This window comes from Danio rerio, chromosome 4 (assembly GCF_049306965.1).
Source record: "Danio rerio strain Tuebingen ecotype United States chromosome 4, GRCz12tu, whole genome shotgun sequence".
NCBI lineage: Eukaryota > Metazoa > Chordata > Actinopteri > Cypriniformes > Danionidae > Danio > Danio rerio.
This window is the reverse complement of record NC_133179.1, coordinates 20,933,782-20,953,082: the sequence shown is the minus strand read 5'-3', so window position 1 is coordinate 20,953,082 and position 19,301 is coordinate 20,933,782. Positions and strand designations below refer to the sequence as shown.

At 35.9% G+C, this 19,301-nt stretch overlaps 1 protein-coding gene across 40 annotated transcripts in view; it reads right to left on the bottom strand.

Moving 5' to 3' along the window:
- cacna1c (calcium channel, voltage-dependent, L type, alpha 1C subunit) overlaps positions 1-19,301 on the bottom strand; it is a 171,220-nt gene that overhangs the window by 122,159 nt on the left and 29,760 nt on the right. The window contains exon 1 of one of the 40 annotated variants that reach the window (XM_073945537.1): positions 10,096-10,159. Coding sequence (XP_073801638.1) covers positions 10,096-10,102 — 7 coding nt within the window. The 5' untranslated portion in view covers positions 10,103-10,159. 40 annotated transcript variants of the gene reach the window in all.

Below are 19,301 nucleotides of genomic sequence, written 5' to 3'. Positions count from 1 at the left end.
TCTTCCCGTCTTTCTCCAAACATCTCCCCCTCCTCTCCTCTGACCTACCAAAGTTATTACTAGCACATATCGCTTCTGTAAATCTTTAGCTTATTTCTGAAAATCAAAGTTTTCTTTGGGTAAATGCACACACTTTCTGCTGGCCTTGAATGCTCCAGGTGAAGCTGTGGTCATGTTCAAAACAGCAGAAAACAGTTGTCATTCTTGTCCGGTTATGAAACAAAGTGACAGTGTCACATTCTGTAAGTGTCTAGCTGATATGTTCAGTAGTCACAACCCAAGTGTGAATTTCAGTTGATATGTGTGTGCTGAATAGCTGAAGTCAACAACTATCAGTCTGTCATGGCATTGATATACAGTCTATATGACATACATGCAAGCAGGTTATTCTTTTGAGTCAAACACCAACAATAAGACTGTCAATCTCTAAGAAGAAAAATGAAGTAGGTCTATTGTGTGCATAGAGAGTGAGACAAGTTCTGGTTTGTTCAGGAAGAAACACAGGACAAAAAAATGAAACTGACCCAGCAGCTTTTCTGTCATTAAAACAAGTACTATTAGTGGCACAACAGCTTGTCACAGTACCCTTCAAAATACAAAGCTGCTGTTTATCCACCTGCTGTGTTTGTGGTATGTATAAGGGATGTCAATAACCACAAACTCCCATGAGTGATCATCGTTTAAATAAACAATCAGTTAATCTAATAATCATTAGCTTAATAATAATGTGAGATGTGTCTGCTTTAGTTTGCATTTTCACAAACATGACAGAACAGTATGTGTAAATGAAAATCAAAACAAAGGCATCTCCACCCAAGGAAAATAGTTTTACTGTAAAGAAAAGGCCAGCAGGGTTATAAAAGAAGCAATGATTAATTGTTAAATTAATATTTTCATTTAATGATTAAATATAACAATGTATATAGAATAGCGCAAAGATCTAAATTGGTTTCAATGCAGCTTTAAATAGCTCTATATAATCCAGGCCGAAACCTTTTTGTCTTATCTAGTAAATCAATTGGCCATATTCATTCATTTTCTTTTTGGCTTAATCCCTTTATTAATCTGGGGTCACCACATCGGAATGAACCGCCAACTTATCAAGCATATGTTTTATGCAGTGGATGCCCTTCCAGCTCATTTCTGGGAAACATCCATACACACCCATTTACACTCATACACTACGGACAATTTAACCCACCCACTTCACTTGTATACTGCATAGGAGAACATGCAAACTGCACACAGAAACGCCAACTGACCCAGCCGAGGCTCAAACCAGTGAACTTCTTGCTGTGAGGCGACAGCACTAACTACTGTGATACTGCGTCGCCCTATTGGCCATTTTATGAAAAAAATATTTATTTAACTAACTGATCAGCACGCTGCCTGACTGTACATGGAAGGCACTAGTGAGACAACTTTTTAAAATTAACTTATTGCTACTGCTTCAGCTCTGTTCAATCTGGGATCATTGTGGGATTTTTTTACACAGCAGTGTTTTATGCATCCTCTACACACAACGTCAAGAGAGTGACTCAATAATAAAACAAACGCTGAAGTCATGGACGTGTGTCTCACAGCACAAGCATTGAAAACTTGTACTTTAATGATATCTATGCTTAATCGACCCAGTGTATCGATTAAAATGGTTATCGTCAATTCAGTATTAATCATCAAATCATTTTGGGGGCAACAAGGTGGCTCAGTGGTTAGCACTGTCGCCTCACAGCAGAAGGTTGCTGGTTCGAGTCCCGGCTGGGTCAGTTGGCATTTCTGTGTGCAGTTTGCATGTTCTCATGTTCTGAATTTAATAAACTAAATTGTCTGTAGAGTGTGTGGGTGAGTGTTTCCCAGTACTGGGTTGCGGCTGGAATGGCATTTGCTGCGTAAAACAAATACTGGAAAAGTTGGGGGTTCATTCTGCTGTGGCATCCTCTGAAATAGAGACTAAGACTATCTTTTTCATAGCTAGTTATAGGACTGCTGAGAGTGATCTTAGCATACAGTTTAGAATAACAATTATCTCCTTTATTCTTTACAATATAACATACTGTACATTTCAGTCACTACCCACTTTACAAATCAAACTTGTGATAATATTGTTACCACTCTTGTGATTCTTCAACATGCTACAGTGCCCATGTCCTTCGTGTAGTCTGAACAGATCAGTCCAAAAAAAATAAATTAAACTATTTTTTTGCAACAGAAAAGAGAAAAGAGGTGAGGCTGATAAAGTTATAGTTCAGTCCTCAAATGTGTGAAAGCAATCTGCAGTTCGGTCTTAGGATGTGAAGTGTTTGGATATGGAAATGGCTTTTACATAATGAGTGGTGTCAGATTTATAAAACAGACAGTTTTAGACATTACTTGCAAATTATAGAAGACATTTAACCTATGATTATGCTATCTTTTTGTCAGGACATGCCAAAGCTGGCTGTCCCTCTTATGTTTTTGTATTGAAATACTTTTGCTTTTATTCTCATGCACTTAACTGTTCACTAAACTAAACAGCCAATTAGAGTTCTCTAGCTCACGGATGGTGATGGTTCCACAGGATACCAAGACATTATTCAGCCCTTTTCTTGTCTACTCTATAATAAATTTGAAAGTCCTACCTGCATGTAAAATAATTTTAATTATGATAACTCCGACAAAATGAATAGAGCGTTCAAATCTTTGTTCTTTAATAGCAATTTCTGCACTCTAAGAACTTTCTGAATTCATATGCTTGTTGCTTCTGGCATGAAAAGGCATATTTGTAGTGGGTCAATTTACAATAAAAAAGAACAGTGTTATCTGTTGCTGCAGGCACAAAAAAGTTATCTTGGTGTGAACTGGCCTTTATACTTTTTTATGCCCACCCCACAGTTTCTACTAACTTCTCAAATGTATTGGCTCTATTTTTTTTACAATAACTGATTAACTATTAAAAATGACCTGTTGTAAATTCCAAAGTGATAAGCTGATTGCAAATGCTTTTGTAGAATATATCTGTTAACATTAAATCAATTAATTTCAAGAGAATCAATTTGAAAAGCTCAATTTGTGCAGAAAGTCAGGGTGTGGAGACAATTTGAGCAGGAAAAGCATCCCGAAAAAGAGATGGTTAAATATAAATAAACTCTCATTATTTAATTTACAATATATCTCTGCTTCAAATCAAAGATTATAATGATGTGATTCACCTCACAGCTGGTTGTTTCGGTTCACTGCTTATAATGCTTTAAAGACTATGGGAAAAATGAGCATGAAAAATACCTCCGTAACCAACACTCATGTAAAACCTTACCATGATCATACTGAATATTCACAAATATCACTTACTCTGATAGTTAGCATAGTAAGTAACAGCATTCTATGTACATTCAACCACCTGTAACAAGACTGTAACAGAAACTGGGTTGAGCTGACCTAAACTCTCTTCAGTTCTGAGATGTTATTAGCCAGTTTAACAGTCATCATCGCACACAGGCGCTCGCGGCTGCACTCTGGAGGGCTAAAATAGGGAGAGAAGCAGGAAAAAAAGACAGAAGATGTAATTGGGTTCACGTCTTTTCTTCAGGAGTGCATGAGTAGCTCTAATCTTCCTCCACTGCCCTAAACCAAGATTAGACAGACTCCTGAGACTACCACCTTCTCTCTTTCCCTCTCTCGTTCTCTCGCTTCATTCCAGCACTCTGTTCTTCACCCATTCTGAAATAATTAACTGCTATAAGTGAAATTAATTACGTTAATTAGAACAGCAGAGTTATTTTGGGGTCCAAGACGACGGAGAGGAAGGTTTGGGACTGCACTGACCCTTCTGCAAACCCATGTGTGCGCATTAACAGGGAAAGGTATGAGGTCACATGACAAAGAGTGGGCTTGTGTGGGCGAAATGAGGTGGTGGAAAAAACCTCCAAGTCATTTCTTATCATAAAAAATGAGTGATTCAAGCATTTGTGGGGAAAGTACGGCCATGTTTCCTCTGATATAACCCTCGGAAATGATTCTTCCAAGATTTATTTTGCAGATAGGGTCAGATGGTTGTTTGAAAAAGTACTTAGGGGACGGTTCATCTATAAAATAAAAACTGACTGCCAGACTCACAGAGACGCCATCATTGACATCTGTTTCACACACAAACCGCAGACAGGCAGAAAGTCAAAAGCAACAATAAAAGGAGAGCGCAACAGAAGAAAAAAAAACTGAGTGCAAGCTTGATAATCCTTCATCTCTGGCAGTCCTGAAATGACTTCCCTCTTGACCCTGAAGAGTCTTACCTGGCTCCTCTGAGCTAGAACATTGGATGGCTGATGCCTGAGGGCTGCTTAAGGGGACAATGACAGGGAAAGCAGAGCAAGCTTAGGTCAGGCTACAGCCCAGAGTGCCATGTGTGTGTGATTCCAGTGCCACTTCAAACATGCTGCAGTTTTAAATAGATAATATGAACTTTATGGGGCTTACAAGACAGCCTTAAACTGCATTTACAAGGCACTTAACTGCATTAATGTCATCATGGAAACTAAAATAGTTAGAGATAAAATAATTAGAGGTTTACAAAAATGTTTGCATGAAATTTAATTTATTTTCTGAATGATCTTACTGTAAACAATTGATATGTTTACTAAAAAGCACAAGCTAATCTTCTTAGATGTCTCCAATAATCTGCCTATTATATTATTAGAGGTGGATTGAACCTACTGTCTTTTTCAGTAATAGCAACGCCTAATAATTCAACAGTCAAATCTTCTGTTACCCTTCAACTTCAATACAGAGTAGCAGTTTTTAAAGGGAGTTTGTTTGTTCTTGATTTAAAATTTAAAACACAAACATATCTATAACAAGAAGTCAACTTGACTAAACTCTATAATAACTTATTTCAAAATACAATTCAACAGCTTCTTTAAATAACCCACTATTGCAATATAAATAAATAATAATCATTTCATTGATTGATAATCAATAACTTCATATTGAAATAACTTTCAGTCCATACGTTTTATTTATTTAGATAGTTAATTGTTTTCAGCTGGTCCAAATACAATTTTTTTAAGCTTCAAAGCTTTACCATGGTCAAAAAAATATTTAAAAAACAAAAACTGTAGTAATTAATTTTTTCGTTTCTTGTCGGCTTAGTCCCTTTATTAATCCGGGGTCGCCACAGCTGAATGAACCGTCAACTTATCCAGCAAGTTTTTATGCAGCGGATGCCCTTCCAGCCATCTCTGGGAAACATCCACACACACATTCACATACACTACGGACAATTTAGCCTACCCAATTCACCTGTACCACATGTCTTTGGACTGGAGGTAACCTAGGCGAACGCAGGGAGAATATGCAAACTCCACACAGAAATGCCAGTTGAGCCAAGGTTCGAACCAGAGACCCAGCGACCTTCTTGCTGTGAGGCAACAGCACTACCTACTGCGCCACTGCCTCGCCATGAGTAATTAATATAATATAATATAATATAATATAATATAATATAATATAATATAATATAATATAATATAATATAATATAATATAATAATGAGAAAATTGAAAATTTCGATTCAACTTTAACAAAAAAGTTGCAAAAAATGTTGCTAACAACTTCTACTGGGAAAGACGTTTGCATCATTAGACTGACTTTACAACCAGGAACAGTGTGTTCATAGCTGGTATGGGGGCCCAAAGACCCTCAGCACCATCTGCTTGAGACATCAGCCGCTCTGAGGTCAGAGCCTAAATGTCTCATATCACATTTTACAAGAACACTGCTGAGATTTAGGGATAAAAGATAACACTTAAAATGAAGCAGTACATTTCTGAGAGAAAGCAGAGCGGTTTAACATGAGATTACACCCACAAAGCTGCTTGGCACCTCCAAAAGGTGAGCAGGATACTGATAGAGCAAAAGCTGAAGCTGACAATAGGAAAATGAATCTGGCCCTCTCCCTCTCTCTCCTATTCGTATTCCTGTAGCGTGCTCTCTCTTGCTCCCTGTGCTTATAGTAAGTCTGAACCAGGCCGGTCCTCCATCTCTCTTATGCTGGCACCGAGACAGGAGAGCCCATAGTGTATCTGTAATGAATACAAATCCCGATACATTACTTCTGGCTGCAGCCCAGCCCCAGCGCTCAACCACTTCCTGTTCCCCAGTGATCAAACTGCCGACTGTATTAATCAGAGGTGTTAAACTGAGGTTTGTGTCCTGCTGGAATGTGCAACTGGATTCCTCATCATACTGTAGCAGAGACATCCAATATGGCTTAGATACAACAGGACGAGTTGTTCATCAGTTCTGGTTGGTGGGATGCGATTCTGGACTGAATTTAAAGGAGAACGAGCCAACCAGACATTTACAAGATGCTTTGGTATTTGAGCTGAAATATGACGGCAGCAAAGATCCACCACAGAATTTGGAAACTTGGGCCAACTGAACAGAATCTTTAAACTCTTGACAAGTCAACACTTGTGAGCACTTTCCTTAATCTAAAAACAATGACTCAGGAAGCTTTTATATTTATTTTCTGAACCTTTTGCTCACAGTCCTGCACTGTTACTGCTGAAACTTAGATCTTAGGTGCAAATACGTGAAAATAAGTTTTCAATTGATGAATATTTTGTCAGGATCACACAATATTTGCCCAGGAAAAAAAGTATTTGAAATTCTATAATCTGAGGGTTCAGAAAAATCTAAATACTGAAAAAATCACCCTCAAAGTTAAATAAATTAAATTCTTAAAAATGAATATTACTAATCAAAAATTAAGTTGATATGTTTACAGTGGGAAATTAACAAAATTGTCTTCATGGAAGATAAATTTGATTGCAACATTGATCGTGCAACATAAGACTTCAGTCCAGGGTCACATATTAGTGCTACCTTTATGGTATGACCATCCCACACTGTCAAAACATCATAAAATACACAAACAGTACAAATTAATATGGTTTAAGGGTGATAATAGGAGCTTCTGCCCTGACAAGTTATATGAACTCAGTTAAAGGAACTAACCACTAAGATGGTCCCCAAGAGAACAATAATTCCCCCTTGCCAATTTTCCTCATGAAGTCTCATTGCCACTAGAAGCTTTTAAGTGATGTATGCTTTTCAACAGCGATGTCAAGGGTGAAATCTCCAATATCTACATACTGTATCAATGACAAAATGAGAAAATAACACAACACCCTCAAAATCCATGGACAAAAGCTATTACAGGAAAACATTAGCTTTATATGTTTATCTCTTATAAAAAATATGTAAGTATTTTATAAGGCATGTATTTAGCTAACATACACAATATGTAATTTGTAGTTCCAATTGTGCTGTAGCTCCTATAAAAAAATGTTCCACCAAAAGGTCTTATTATAATTGAATTCCTTCTCTTTTCCTGTAGTTGCTCCAAAAAAGAAGACATTTCACAACATCCGTTATAAATTCAACAATAAAAAAGTTCCTCTGGTGCAAAAGCCTATATTACTGGCTTGACACTACTGTACCTAAAATCATACTTGGTATGTGGTTTCCTTTCTGAAATAATCTTGCATCACACTCGATACACTGAATTGCTCTCAAGAGAATTGATTCTCATTTGTGCTACAGGACAGTGTCAAAATCTAATCTCTTTTCCTGTTAATTTCGACAATGCTTTTTGCATGTACCCAGTATTGCTTTCCTCCCTGTAAATGTATTAATGATGTCTTCAACTATTGAACACAGAGTAACTAATCAACTATGACATTAGTAGATACGGCACATTTTAAGGGAAATTAAACAAGTCTCACTTGATTTGAGCACTTGATAATAGATCTTATGTTTTATCTTTAATTTCAAGCTTGTTCACTTATATTGCTCACAGACATATGTTAAATAATTCAACATATTGTGATAATGAACATGCACAATATTGATTTTGTTGGCACCTCAAAACAACGTAAATAGCTATTTATTTTTCTTCAGCCAAATGGCTGAAGACTTCATAAGCTATTTACTTTGAAACATTAACATTTTCACATGGTAATCTGGCCAACCACATGCTGAAATAATGGCTGAAAATGTGACTTGTTCATTAACGCTTTACAAAATAAGCTGTTGATTTAACTCCACTCACGATGAAAACTACAAAAGCATTTATTAATTTTACAAGAACTACATTTGTTAATAAAAAATGACATATTAAAATCAAAAATGTAATTATTTTATTAAATGGAGGTAACAATTTTAATTAAAATCCATTTTTTAAACAACATTAAGACAGGAATTGTAATAAATGCGTTTTTTTTTTTTAACTGTTGATTTTAATTGTTTTTCTCGTCCTCATGTAAAATCCATAAGTGTAAAACCCCAGTGACCAAAAGGCGAATCAAAACACAACACAATCTGTTGGGTTCTCACGAGGCATGCCCTTAGCATTTGCATGTACTTTAAGTGAGGTTTTACGTCATCCGGACCTGACGAGCAGCTGTGTTATCAGATCACTAACCGAAACACAGACTGAATTGTAACTCTTGGATCTTTAATATGCACTTCTCAGGCTGTGTTTGATAAGCCTTGTGCTTGATATATTCAACTTACTGTGTACAGAGACGTACAGAGACATTTTGAGAAATAGACCCTCGAGAGGAAAAAAGGTAACTTTTCTTATTTGTTTTTATTTGTTATAAATAAAACATATTAAAAGATAGTCACACAAAATTCACCACATACACTCTCTTCAGTGTTTCCAAACCAAATGAGCTTTGAATAATGTTGGACAACGATAGCCACTAACATCTATAGAAAAAAGTTTATAATACTATGGAAGTTTAATGGCTGCTGGCAGACAGAAGCATGTCTGCAGAGCATGTTGTCTTTTATATGTAGATCAGCTGACAGATCGCCTCTGCCTTTCTTCAGTGTCTGCATCTATCTGGTGAACAGCGCTGACCGTTAGAGCCAATCACAGCCATTTCTGTTGAGTGCATGAGCACAATGCAATCATAGGTGTTTAAGAACATGTTCGACCATGCTCAAAAAGCAACTGGGGTTGTTATTTACTTTTGTGTAGTAATTGCTCTAAATGCTCATGTAGTCTTCTGCGCCTGTACTTCAGTTTAATGCTTTTAAAAAGTGTGTGCAGGTAAGTTTAAAGGTAGAGTTCATGTATCTGAATGCTTAAATTAAAAGACAAAATTGTATTCTTGTATTATAAAGTCAAACTTTTGTGGATGGAAAGCATCGTCAATGCACTGTGATGCACCGAGATATCAAATTGAACCCAATCGATGACATGATAACAGTAACCAAACCAAACCATGAGACCAGTGTAGGTTCACACACATAGTAATAAACCTACCAAAGCCACATACCTACTATGTAGTTATCTGAGAACAATTTAATTCAATTATCGACCTTTAAAACATTTGTTTACTCTGAACATGAAATGTAAACAAATAAAATGTAAATAAATAGACAAATAAAAAATGGTAGCGCCATAAGCCTATTTGCTCATATGTGAACAATATCCATATAATAAAAGTTTAAGGTTACATCAACATATATTTTAGAGCTCACTTTGATTGCTTAGCAGCAGGTTGAAATACACACAATAAAAGCATTTTAAAGATTAACTATGAAATGGAAAGCTGACATATTTGTTAGGAATAACACAGCTTTCACCACATTTTACTTAAATTACTCAAATCCAACATCCTTATTTCTGACATTGCTGATAAAATCTACTTGACTGCTGCTACAATAGACTAACCTTACTCCACTACCAAAATGAGATCCAAACTACTTTTTTTTAGCATACTGTATCATGAGGTCCAAAAGGCACCACATACAAAGCATGACCCTTTTAACAGCTTGTTCACTGAAATCAATCAGGTCTTGGAGAGTTCTCCATCCCTGTTAAGCAGAAAGCAGCTCAGGGCTGACGGCCGTGGAAGTAGTCCAAAATGCTTTTTTCGTTCTTTTTCCATATCCCACATTTGTCTTTTCAGCTACTAAGGTGTCCCATTGTGGTTTCCTAATGGTAAACTCTACCTCCATAACCATTAAACAACTCAAAGTACAAACAGAGACAATATGTTTGCGAAAAAAATAATAAAAAAGAGGTTTTACTCTTTGTAAACCTACCCTCCATTCATTTTCTGAGAAGCAATAAATCCTAACCCAATCCAACAGGAATCCTTGATTCAGTAAAAGAACCAGTAAAAGAAAAAGAGTTCACCAGGCATTAAACACACCCACATTTCCTCCTGGGCCAACCTTCCACTGCACCTGAAGGGCACCTTGAGGAGATTCAGGCATTTCATTACTGAGCCACGTTTCTTCTATCTAATTACAACACAGCAAATTGTGCTCTGGGATAATGTATTTCCACTCAAAATGTATTCAAATAATTAATCAATTTATCACCTGCATGCTAACGACAGGTTTAATGTACACTCATTATGGCTACATGCCAATTACCTACACTGCCCAGAGCTCATCCGTCTATAATCAGATAAGAGTCATGCACATGTGTCTGCAGCTGCATAAACAGAAACACAGAGAGATCAAACCAACCAAGAATAAAAGCAGAGAACTATATTACACAATTAGCCAGGTTTTAGAAGCTTTAATCCACATCTAACTAAAACGCTCAAGACGCAATTATGAAATCAAAGCCTATGTCTGTTAACTTTAGGGCTAAAATATATGTTAGCTCTCCTAATCAACGGCAAAGTTTGCACTTCTATGAAAAATCTTAAAGAAAACACTGACATAAAAGCAATACCCTCTTTAACTGTGTCTCTTTAGCCTTAACACAGGTTTTGGATAGTAGATTATAGACTAAAAATAATAAATACTTTTCAAGATGCTGAAAGAACACAGTGTAGCTCGGCACTGTCCCCACTTGTGAAATCAATTTTTATTATTTAGAAATCAATTTGTTTTACTGTGGACTGTAACATTTTAAAACGGCACTAAAGACACTGAAATGGAAATACATAAAATGTACCTCTCATTCTTTACATCAAAAGACAAAGTGAAAACAGATCTTTGACCCAAGCATTTAAGGTTTTTTAATGCAATAATTGGCCATAGGGAAAGATGAACTTCTGAATGAGAACATTTTGTTATAGTTAAAGTACTGCATGGTTAAGACAGGACACATAACTTGCTATAAATGGCTGAAAATTGTAATTCCATCTTCTGAGAAATAGAAATGAAAGAGTCTTTGCCACTGACTTAATATCTGCCCATGTCCTTTGCAAGAGGACACAGTTCTCAGCTGTCTAATATACCACCAGAGGACCTCGCTTGAATAATTTGTGTCAAAGTTAGTGGAAAAAAATGCAAAGATGCAATACCAGAAAATGGAAGGTTCCTGAAGCTTAATCCAGTGAATATTTTATCCACATGGTTTTAGGTATGCAGTTTCTTAGCCAGTGCAGTAGAATTTTAGAGTCTGCATGGCTAATGCTTCTGATGGACTGACTAAAGGAATGTTATTTAGGGTGATTCAGGCAATGCTTACAGGAATAGTTTACCTAGAAATGACAATATTGTCATCATTTACTCACTTCCATGTAGCTTCAAATTTGACATTCTTACTTCTTTGGAACATAAAAGAAGACATTTCAAAATGTGGTTCAGCTATTTTTGTCTGTTCCACACTGCTTACCAGTGTATGGACAAAAATATGTGCTCAGGACAAGAAAGATATAAAGGTATAGGGACAATATAGACACAGCAAATTACAACATCCAACCCTTTTAAATTCGGTTTATGCTTTTGCAAGTTTAACCCCTAACTGTACTTCCAAAGACATTCATTCATTCATTTTCTTTCGGCTTAGTCCCTTTATTCATCAGGGGTTGCCACAGCGGAATGAACCGCTAACTTATCCGGCATATGTTTTACACAGCGGATATGTTTCCAGCTGCAACCCAGTACTGGGAAACCTCTATACACACTCATTCACACACATACATTATGGCCAATGTAATTTATTCAATTTACCTATACTGCATGTCTTTGGACTATGAAGGAAACCGAAGCACCTGGAGGAAACCCGAAGGAGATCATGCACACTCTACACAGAAATGCCAACTGGCCCAGTGGGGACACTAACCAGCAACCTTTTTGCTGTGAGCCGACAGCTCTAACCACTGAGCCACCGTGTCTCTCTCTTCCCAAAACATGTAGAGTAAAATAAATAGTGAAAGATTTGCTTATCAAAAGATGAGTAATGGCATGGTGTTTGGTAGAAAAAAAAACAACCAATCATAAAATGCTTCAATGCGTATCTCATTAAATATTTATGGGGTTTGTAAAGTCACAGAAACATTCATGCTCTGTTTAGTTTCTGTATCTGAATATATAATGAATTGAACAATGACAGCAAACCCTAGTCTTTGTTTCTCTTCTTTTTTGTTCATTCTTTGTTTTTATTTTTTGTAATATAGACAAAGACAACAAGAACATATTTAGGCTACAGGAAGGCATTTACATGGTCCACAGGTAAACAAGCTTAGTAAAATATGTTGTACTTGTCCAATTAATGTTATTTACATTGTAAATATATAAAGAAGGGCACCAACTCAGTTTGGTCAAATACAAATGAAATCTGACTGCATTTTTCAGTTCATCTCTAATTCAGGTATGAACACATCATTCAAAACCCATGAAATATTTGTTCATCTACAAAATCATAATTAACTTACGCAATTTCTTTAATCACCTAAACAATAAATCAATGAGTAATCATTTACAGCATGCAGATTTGATTACAGATGCTTAAGCGTGCTTGTTTGACATCTAGGAATTAATTAGTATTTTTGCATCATCCCAGAATGATGAGTTTACACTTATGTTGATTCAATAAGAAGATATTTTTGAACAATATATTTCAACCATTTATGCCCTTAAAAGTCACTAAACAAACTGAAAGTTTCAAAACAAAACCGAACCTTGTTAATTAAGACTGAATTAACAAAATAGAATACCACTGGGATTAAAATATCATCTTTGGTGTTTGACAGACAAAGACAAGAGTACAAAATGAGGATGAACAATTAATGACAGAACTTTCATTTTCGGGTGAACTATCCACTAATTCCCAAGGGCTAGTTCAACATGCAGTTGATTTACAAATCCTTGTAGGGCTAATATTCGGAGGGCTATGGGTTCGAGTCCCCGGGGCTTAATGTCTTCAAGCAGAGCTGCATTGTGCCATGCTGATGTGGCTGGAACAGCAGGTGTGTGTCTGCTTTTGTCAGAGAGTGCCAGAGCGAGTAAACTGTTTAGATAGAGTCCATCTGTGCTCGGCACTGCGGAGAACACAGCGGCGTCCAGTCAGCAGCTTTAGGATGGTCCACAAAGAAATGGTCATCATATGGATCCAGGATGAATCATAGCAAGGATGCATGGAGGAAGATGTATAAAAGAAGTATTGGCCTTTAAAAGTGCACTGCTATGCCTCTCTTTCTGCTCTTTTCATCTCGACGCACAGGTCTCGAACATGTGATGTCAGCATTTTTATAGTCATTCCACGCTGGAGCAGTTCTGACCCAAAGAATGTTGACGTCCTACGTCTGGCAAACAGCGGCACCCTCTAATCAAGGCCCGAGTCACCATCTCACTCACCACATGTAGATTTATTGCCTCGCTGTGCACTTGTGGGGCTCTTTTCAAGCATCGTGATTAATCGGCCAAGGACGGCGATAACAGAGTCATGACATGCCTGTTTTCCACTCAGCTTCATTCATTTGTCTCTGAAGGTCGAGAGAGCGGGAGAGAGAGACTGTGAATTGCGGAAGAAGCAGAAAAGGAGGACGACTGAATTGGTCTTCGCTTTCCTGGGCTGCTCAGTATCATGGCCGGTGTTATTATTTCCACCGGCAGCCTGTGTTTGTGTGTCGTTATGTGCCGTCACAGGGAATTATGGGAGTCTTGGGTGATTAGCACTGATGAGAAGCAGATGGCTGCAGAAGTACAGTAAGACAACGCAGTGTTAGCATTTAGCATGCTAGCCAGGGTTACGCTGCAGCTGACACCGTTCTTGTGCCGCAGCAGTGTGTTAAACGCTTGTAAAAGCAGGACTTTGAACAGAGCTGAAACAAAGCACACATGCATACGCATTCGTTTACAGCTACAGACAGACATTTGGCTATTGCATGCGGTTCAGGGAAAAGGGAGGTGAGTTCTGATCCTTGTGCCAGAACAGAATTGGGCCCAGACCCAAACGATCCATCACGATAAGTTGTCACGAGAGACTTGATTGCAGCAACATGGCTGAGAGATCATGTTCCTTCTAATGCCTGTGTAAACACAGTGTCAGTGTTACTACGGACCATTGAGCCTGTTTTAGAGCACATTTTCATGCCCGTCGTGCAGGTCGAACAATTTGCTGAGGCGGTAAAGCTTAAAAAGGCCCAGTGGATTTAGTCTTGAATGATCAAAAAATTAACTGTTAGCTAATTAACTGGTTTAGTATTGATTGAGAAACAAGACCCTGGAAAAGCATTAAAATGGCTGGGAGAAATGCTGGGTGTATGAGAGAGATAGAGAGAGAAAGATGATCATGAGTTTGTGTCTTCCTGTTGAACAGGAAATCTTTTCAGGCTAATGCAATTACTCCAGAAATCTAAGCTTAATCAAATAAGGTTTAAAACACTGTATTCGTCTGTTTCAGTCATGTGACCATTTAAACCTGGGATATGAAATAAAGGTCACCTGTTGTTTATGATGCTGCTCTTATTTGTAAATAATATAGAAAAGACTTTGTTATAAAAATTTCATTTTGCTAAAAAATGATGCGAGTCCCGGCTGGGTTAGTTAACATTTCTGTGTGGAGTTTGCATGTTCTGTGTGGTGATCTGGTTTCCCCCAGTCCAAAGACATGCACTATAGGTTAATTGAATAAACTTTATTAGGCATAGTGTATGTGTGCAAATGAGAGTGTATGGGAGTTTCCCAGTACTGGGCTGCAGCTGGAAGGGCATTCGCGGAGTAAAAGATATGCTGGAAAAGTTGGCAGTTCATTCTGCTGTGGAGACCCCTGATGTATCAAGGGACTAAGCCGAAGGAAAATGAATGAATGAATGAATGAATGAATGAATGAATGAATGAATGAATGAATAATTAGTAATTTAGTTTTCGAAAAAAAAACATCTTACTGCCCTCACATTTAAAAAATAGTGTTAGAGTAATTAACAATTACTTAATATGCTTTTATTTAACAGATTTTTTTCAGACAATGGAAGTTAATATCAGATTTCACAGTCATAATTTAGTCAGATTCAATTTAACTATGTTATAATGTAATTGACCTAGGTAGTGACTGCTATCATGTAAAAAAAGTACAAGATAAGAAATATAATTGCTCTAGTCTGAACATTTTTAATAAAATGAGCAGTGACCGAAAGCTATAATAACTTATTTATTTATTTATTTATTTTTTTGCATTCTTCACGCATACAGTAAATAAAGCATTCATAGCATTAGCTACTCTCCAAGTAAATAATGAATATGGTATATCTTGGAAAATTATTTGAATATCAGTGCATTAAGGCTTCACTAACCAATTTTTAGATTAAAACAAAATTCTAAAACTTATCTGGCCCCTAATTAAAACCCCTTTCTGAAGCGCATGATTTCATAACCTTTTTTTTTTAACTGGGAATGAATACTGAGAACAGACATGGGACGATAACCGTTTTTAAGGTTTACCACGATTTGGAAAAAGTCATGGATTTTTTTTATATCTTTTAGGACAACAGTATCAACAGCAGAAGAAAAGATATCGAAAGATGCCGTTTTAAATGGTAAAGAAATCTGTGTTTTTAAAACAAACAAAGACAGCAGAAGTCAATGATTCATGTTTGCTGTTATAAAATATTATGAATGTTTCTCAAAATAAAATATATTTTGTTCAAATAGAAAAAAATGTTTTTATTTTTTACCCAGACTTTTAAATAGAGCATGTTGTAGACCAATACCGTGAAACCATGATATTTTTATCCAATGTTATTATACCTTCAGAAACTTCAGACAGTAGATCAACAAAGGTGAATATTGCCTAACTTTAAGTTAATCTGTATACGGGACACATAACTAATGTAAGTTAATGTACAGCATTTACTAACATGAAAAATGCCTGTACAGCATTTATTAATCGTTCAACATTTAATGCATTATTAAAATCACATGCTCGGCTTGTTAGTTAATGAACCATAAGTTTTCATGAACCAACAATGAACAACTAAAAAGTGTTACCATGTAATATAATATTCAACTAAATGCTCTTCCTGTAGCTTATGGATAATTAATGGATTTTCTGAGATAAAAAATGTTCACCCATTATTTACACATTATTTAGCTATTAACATGCAGACGAAATAATAATGATTGAGAGATTACATACTGTATGAAACATGATGCGCTTAAATATGACAAATGGTTTCTTTGATCAGTAGTCTTAATATTTACTAAGCACTCTTACATGTCAGCGGACATTAGAACTGATCAAAACTCCATTTAAAATAGACTGTAATCAAATCTAAATTAACCTTGGATGCCAGATGCAATACAAATAATGCTTAGTGAAGTTCTATATGAATGGGAAAAAATTATTTAAGATTCCATATCAGTTAAAAACGAGCACACACACACACAGCTTGTGAAATCCCTACAAACTATTGGTGGGCTGCCTTTGATGAGGAGATGAGTTCTCTGTGTCACTCAACGTGCTGTGGTGTTTAACTTAATTCACATCAACAATAAATGCAGATACCTTTTTCTTATTGACAGAACCATAACACATAGTTTTGTATTTGACATTATCATTTGTACCCTTTTCAAATTATCAGTTCCAATAGGTGCTACATTCTTTACTGGCTGTATATTTTCCAATTACAGGCAAGAGCAAGGATAAAAAAAAAATATGCTGCTTTAATTGCACATTAATAAAATAAATGCTGTAATGCAAGTTATAATATAATATTAAAGTGTACTGCTTAAATGGATTCAAGTAGACACTGCCAAAATGAGCATCTCATCCTCTGTGGATCTTCCAGTTTTGCTTTAAGTTAGGAATTTATATTTACACAAAGCTCACTGCTGAATGAACAGGCTTGCTATAGTTCCGTGCTACAAATTTCCATCAACATTCAACTTGCCCACATGGATACAACCTATATAAACATATATGTTTTAATATAGGTTTTGATATAGGTTTCTGATACATGTGACATATATAAAATTGGCTGCTTTCCTTTATTATATGTACATATATGCACATATATGTACAAATATATTCACCAATATGTTAGAAATTTTTTTTAAATACAGCGGCAAGACAACATTATTTAAAAGAAATGTAAATTTTTATTTACTTAATCAAATAGTACAAGAAATAAATATAGTACAAGAACAAAATAAAAGAGATTAAACAACAATAAAAGAAAGAAGGAAAAAAAGACAAACCATTGTGTAATTTATCTTTCTTTTCCACTATCTTCATATAAGAAAGAATTGACCATGTAAATGTTTCAGGAAAACGTGTAGACATCATAGCTTTCCATTTCCTTTTACTTATTTGTCATAGTTAAAATCCATTACATGCTAATTACAAGTGATACCAAATTTAAGTGGCACATACATACGTTTTTTGCCCTTTTTTAAGTTAGTTCTTAGTTATTGCCTAGATAATAGAAAATATGACCTAGTCAAGGCATCATGTATGACAGTTGCCAAAGTGAGATATAAACTATATAGGAGACATATCATGTATGAACATAAAGGGCTTATATGTGGATATAAAGAAGCAATACAGGAGACCTATTTGGCCTGTATATGCACATATATGCACCTCAATATTGCCTATATGTGGCATATATACACATATGCAGCATATATATTATCATATATGTACATATTTACTGCGTATAGGTTTCATATATGCACATATATCCTCATAGTTTCTTTCTAAGTGGGTGAACCCAAAGTAAATTTTACTCTACAAATTATCTTCACCGAAGAAAGTCAAATTAGAAAGAAGACTTGAACATTAAATAAGGCATTAATTAACATTATCAATACGGCATACTATGTAATTATTGCTGCTAAAGTGCACATATTAACAACAAACAAAGGTGTAGTTTGATGATGCTGTGACTGAGTGTGGAGTCATGATCATGAGTTGTCATATTTATTACATCCTACAGGACTACTGAAGAAATCGTGTTCATGAATGAGCTTGAATGAGCATGTACAGTATCTACAGTATGTGAAGTAACTTATTTTAATAATATTATGAAGCAGAGTGAAAGACTGAATGCCAAAGTGAAATGAGAGCCCTGGAGCAATTACTGATGACAGACATGTATGACACAGCATAAAAGTAGCGGAGCTTTTATTATGCCATAGTTTATTATCGCTGCTGGTTCTCCCAGTAATGATCACATGGAGAAGATGAAGCGCTGTTTTATCATACCAAATACATTTTAACGTTCTGATGTAATGCTGCTCTGTGCAATCTATAAAAGCCTTTTTACATTTCATAGTGAAAGGGAGAGTACAACAAATATTTTTTTTTCAATCCTATTTGCTGAAATAATAAAAGAATAAAGCCACGGTGGTGTTATCAAGACTTTCAGAAAAAGAAAGAAATACAGTGAGACTGATAACAGTAGCCATAAGAGAGAATAATGTCAAAATTACTCTTAGCCCTAAAGACGCTACATTAGAATCACCTCTCATAAGCGATGATTAATGTTTTGTAATTTGACGCAAAGATGATACAATGCATATACAAATGTTCATACATTTAAAAAAAACTAAATAATTAAAACTTTTAAGAATTTAAGATAGTGATGACCATTAAATGCACCATAACAATTTTATGAAAAGGGTCTGTAAAATGTACAACATATTTCATTGACGCTTTTCTTGTTGTTTCCCAGTTTTCTTTAAAGCCAAACTGGAAATTGAGAGTGTGTGAGGACATTAGCATGACGACACAGGACATTGTCCACATCACTATAGTTAAAATTGGCTATTTATTTGGATTTAAACATTCTTCAAATTTTTGGCATAATTTAAGCACATCAGTCAGCCAAACACATAACACTGTTCTAGTGTTTTTTTGAATATTTTAAAAAGTCTTACATGTTGTGCATTTAAGGACCTGTGCTTGAAAGGATTCAGAACCAACCCATGTCATTACAATGTGGAGCTGACATAGTTTTAAGCTTCTAATAATACACATTAAGGGGCGACACAGTGGCTCAGTGGTCGCCTCACAGCAAGAAGGTCGCTGGTTCAAGTCCCGGCTGGGTCAATTTCTGGCGTTT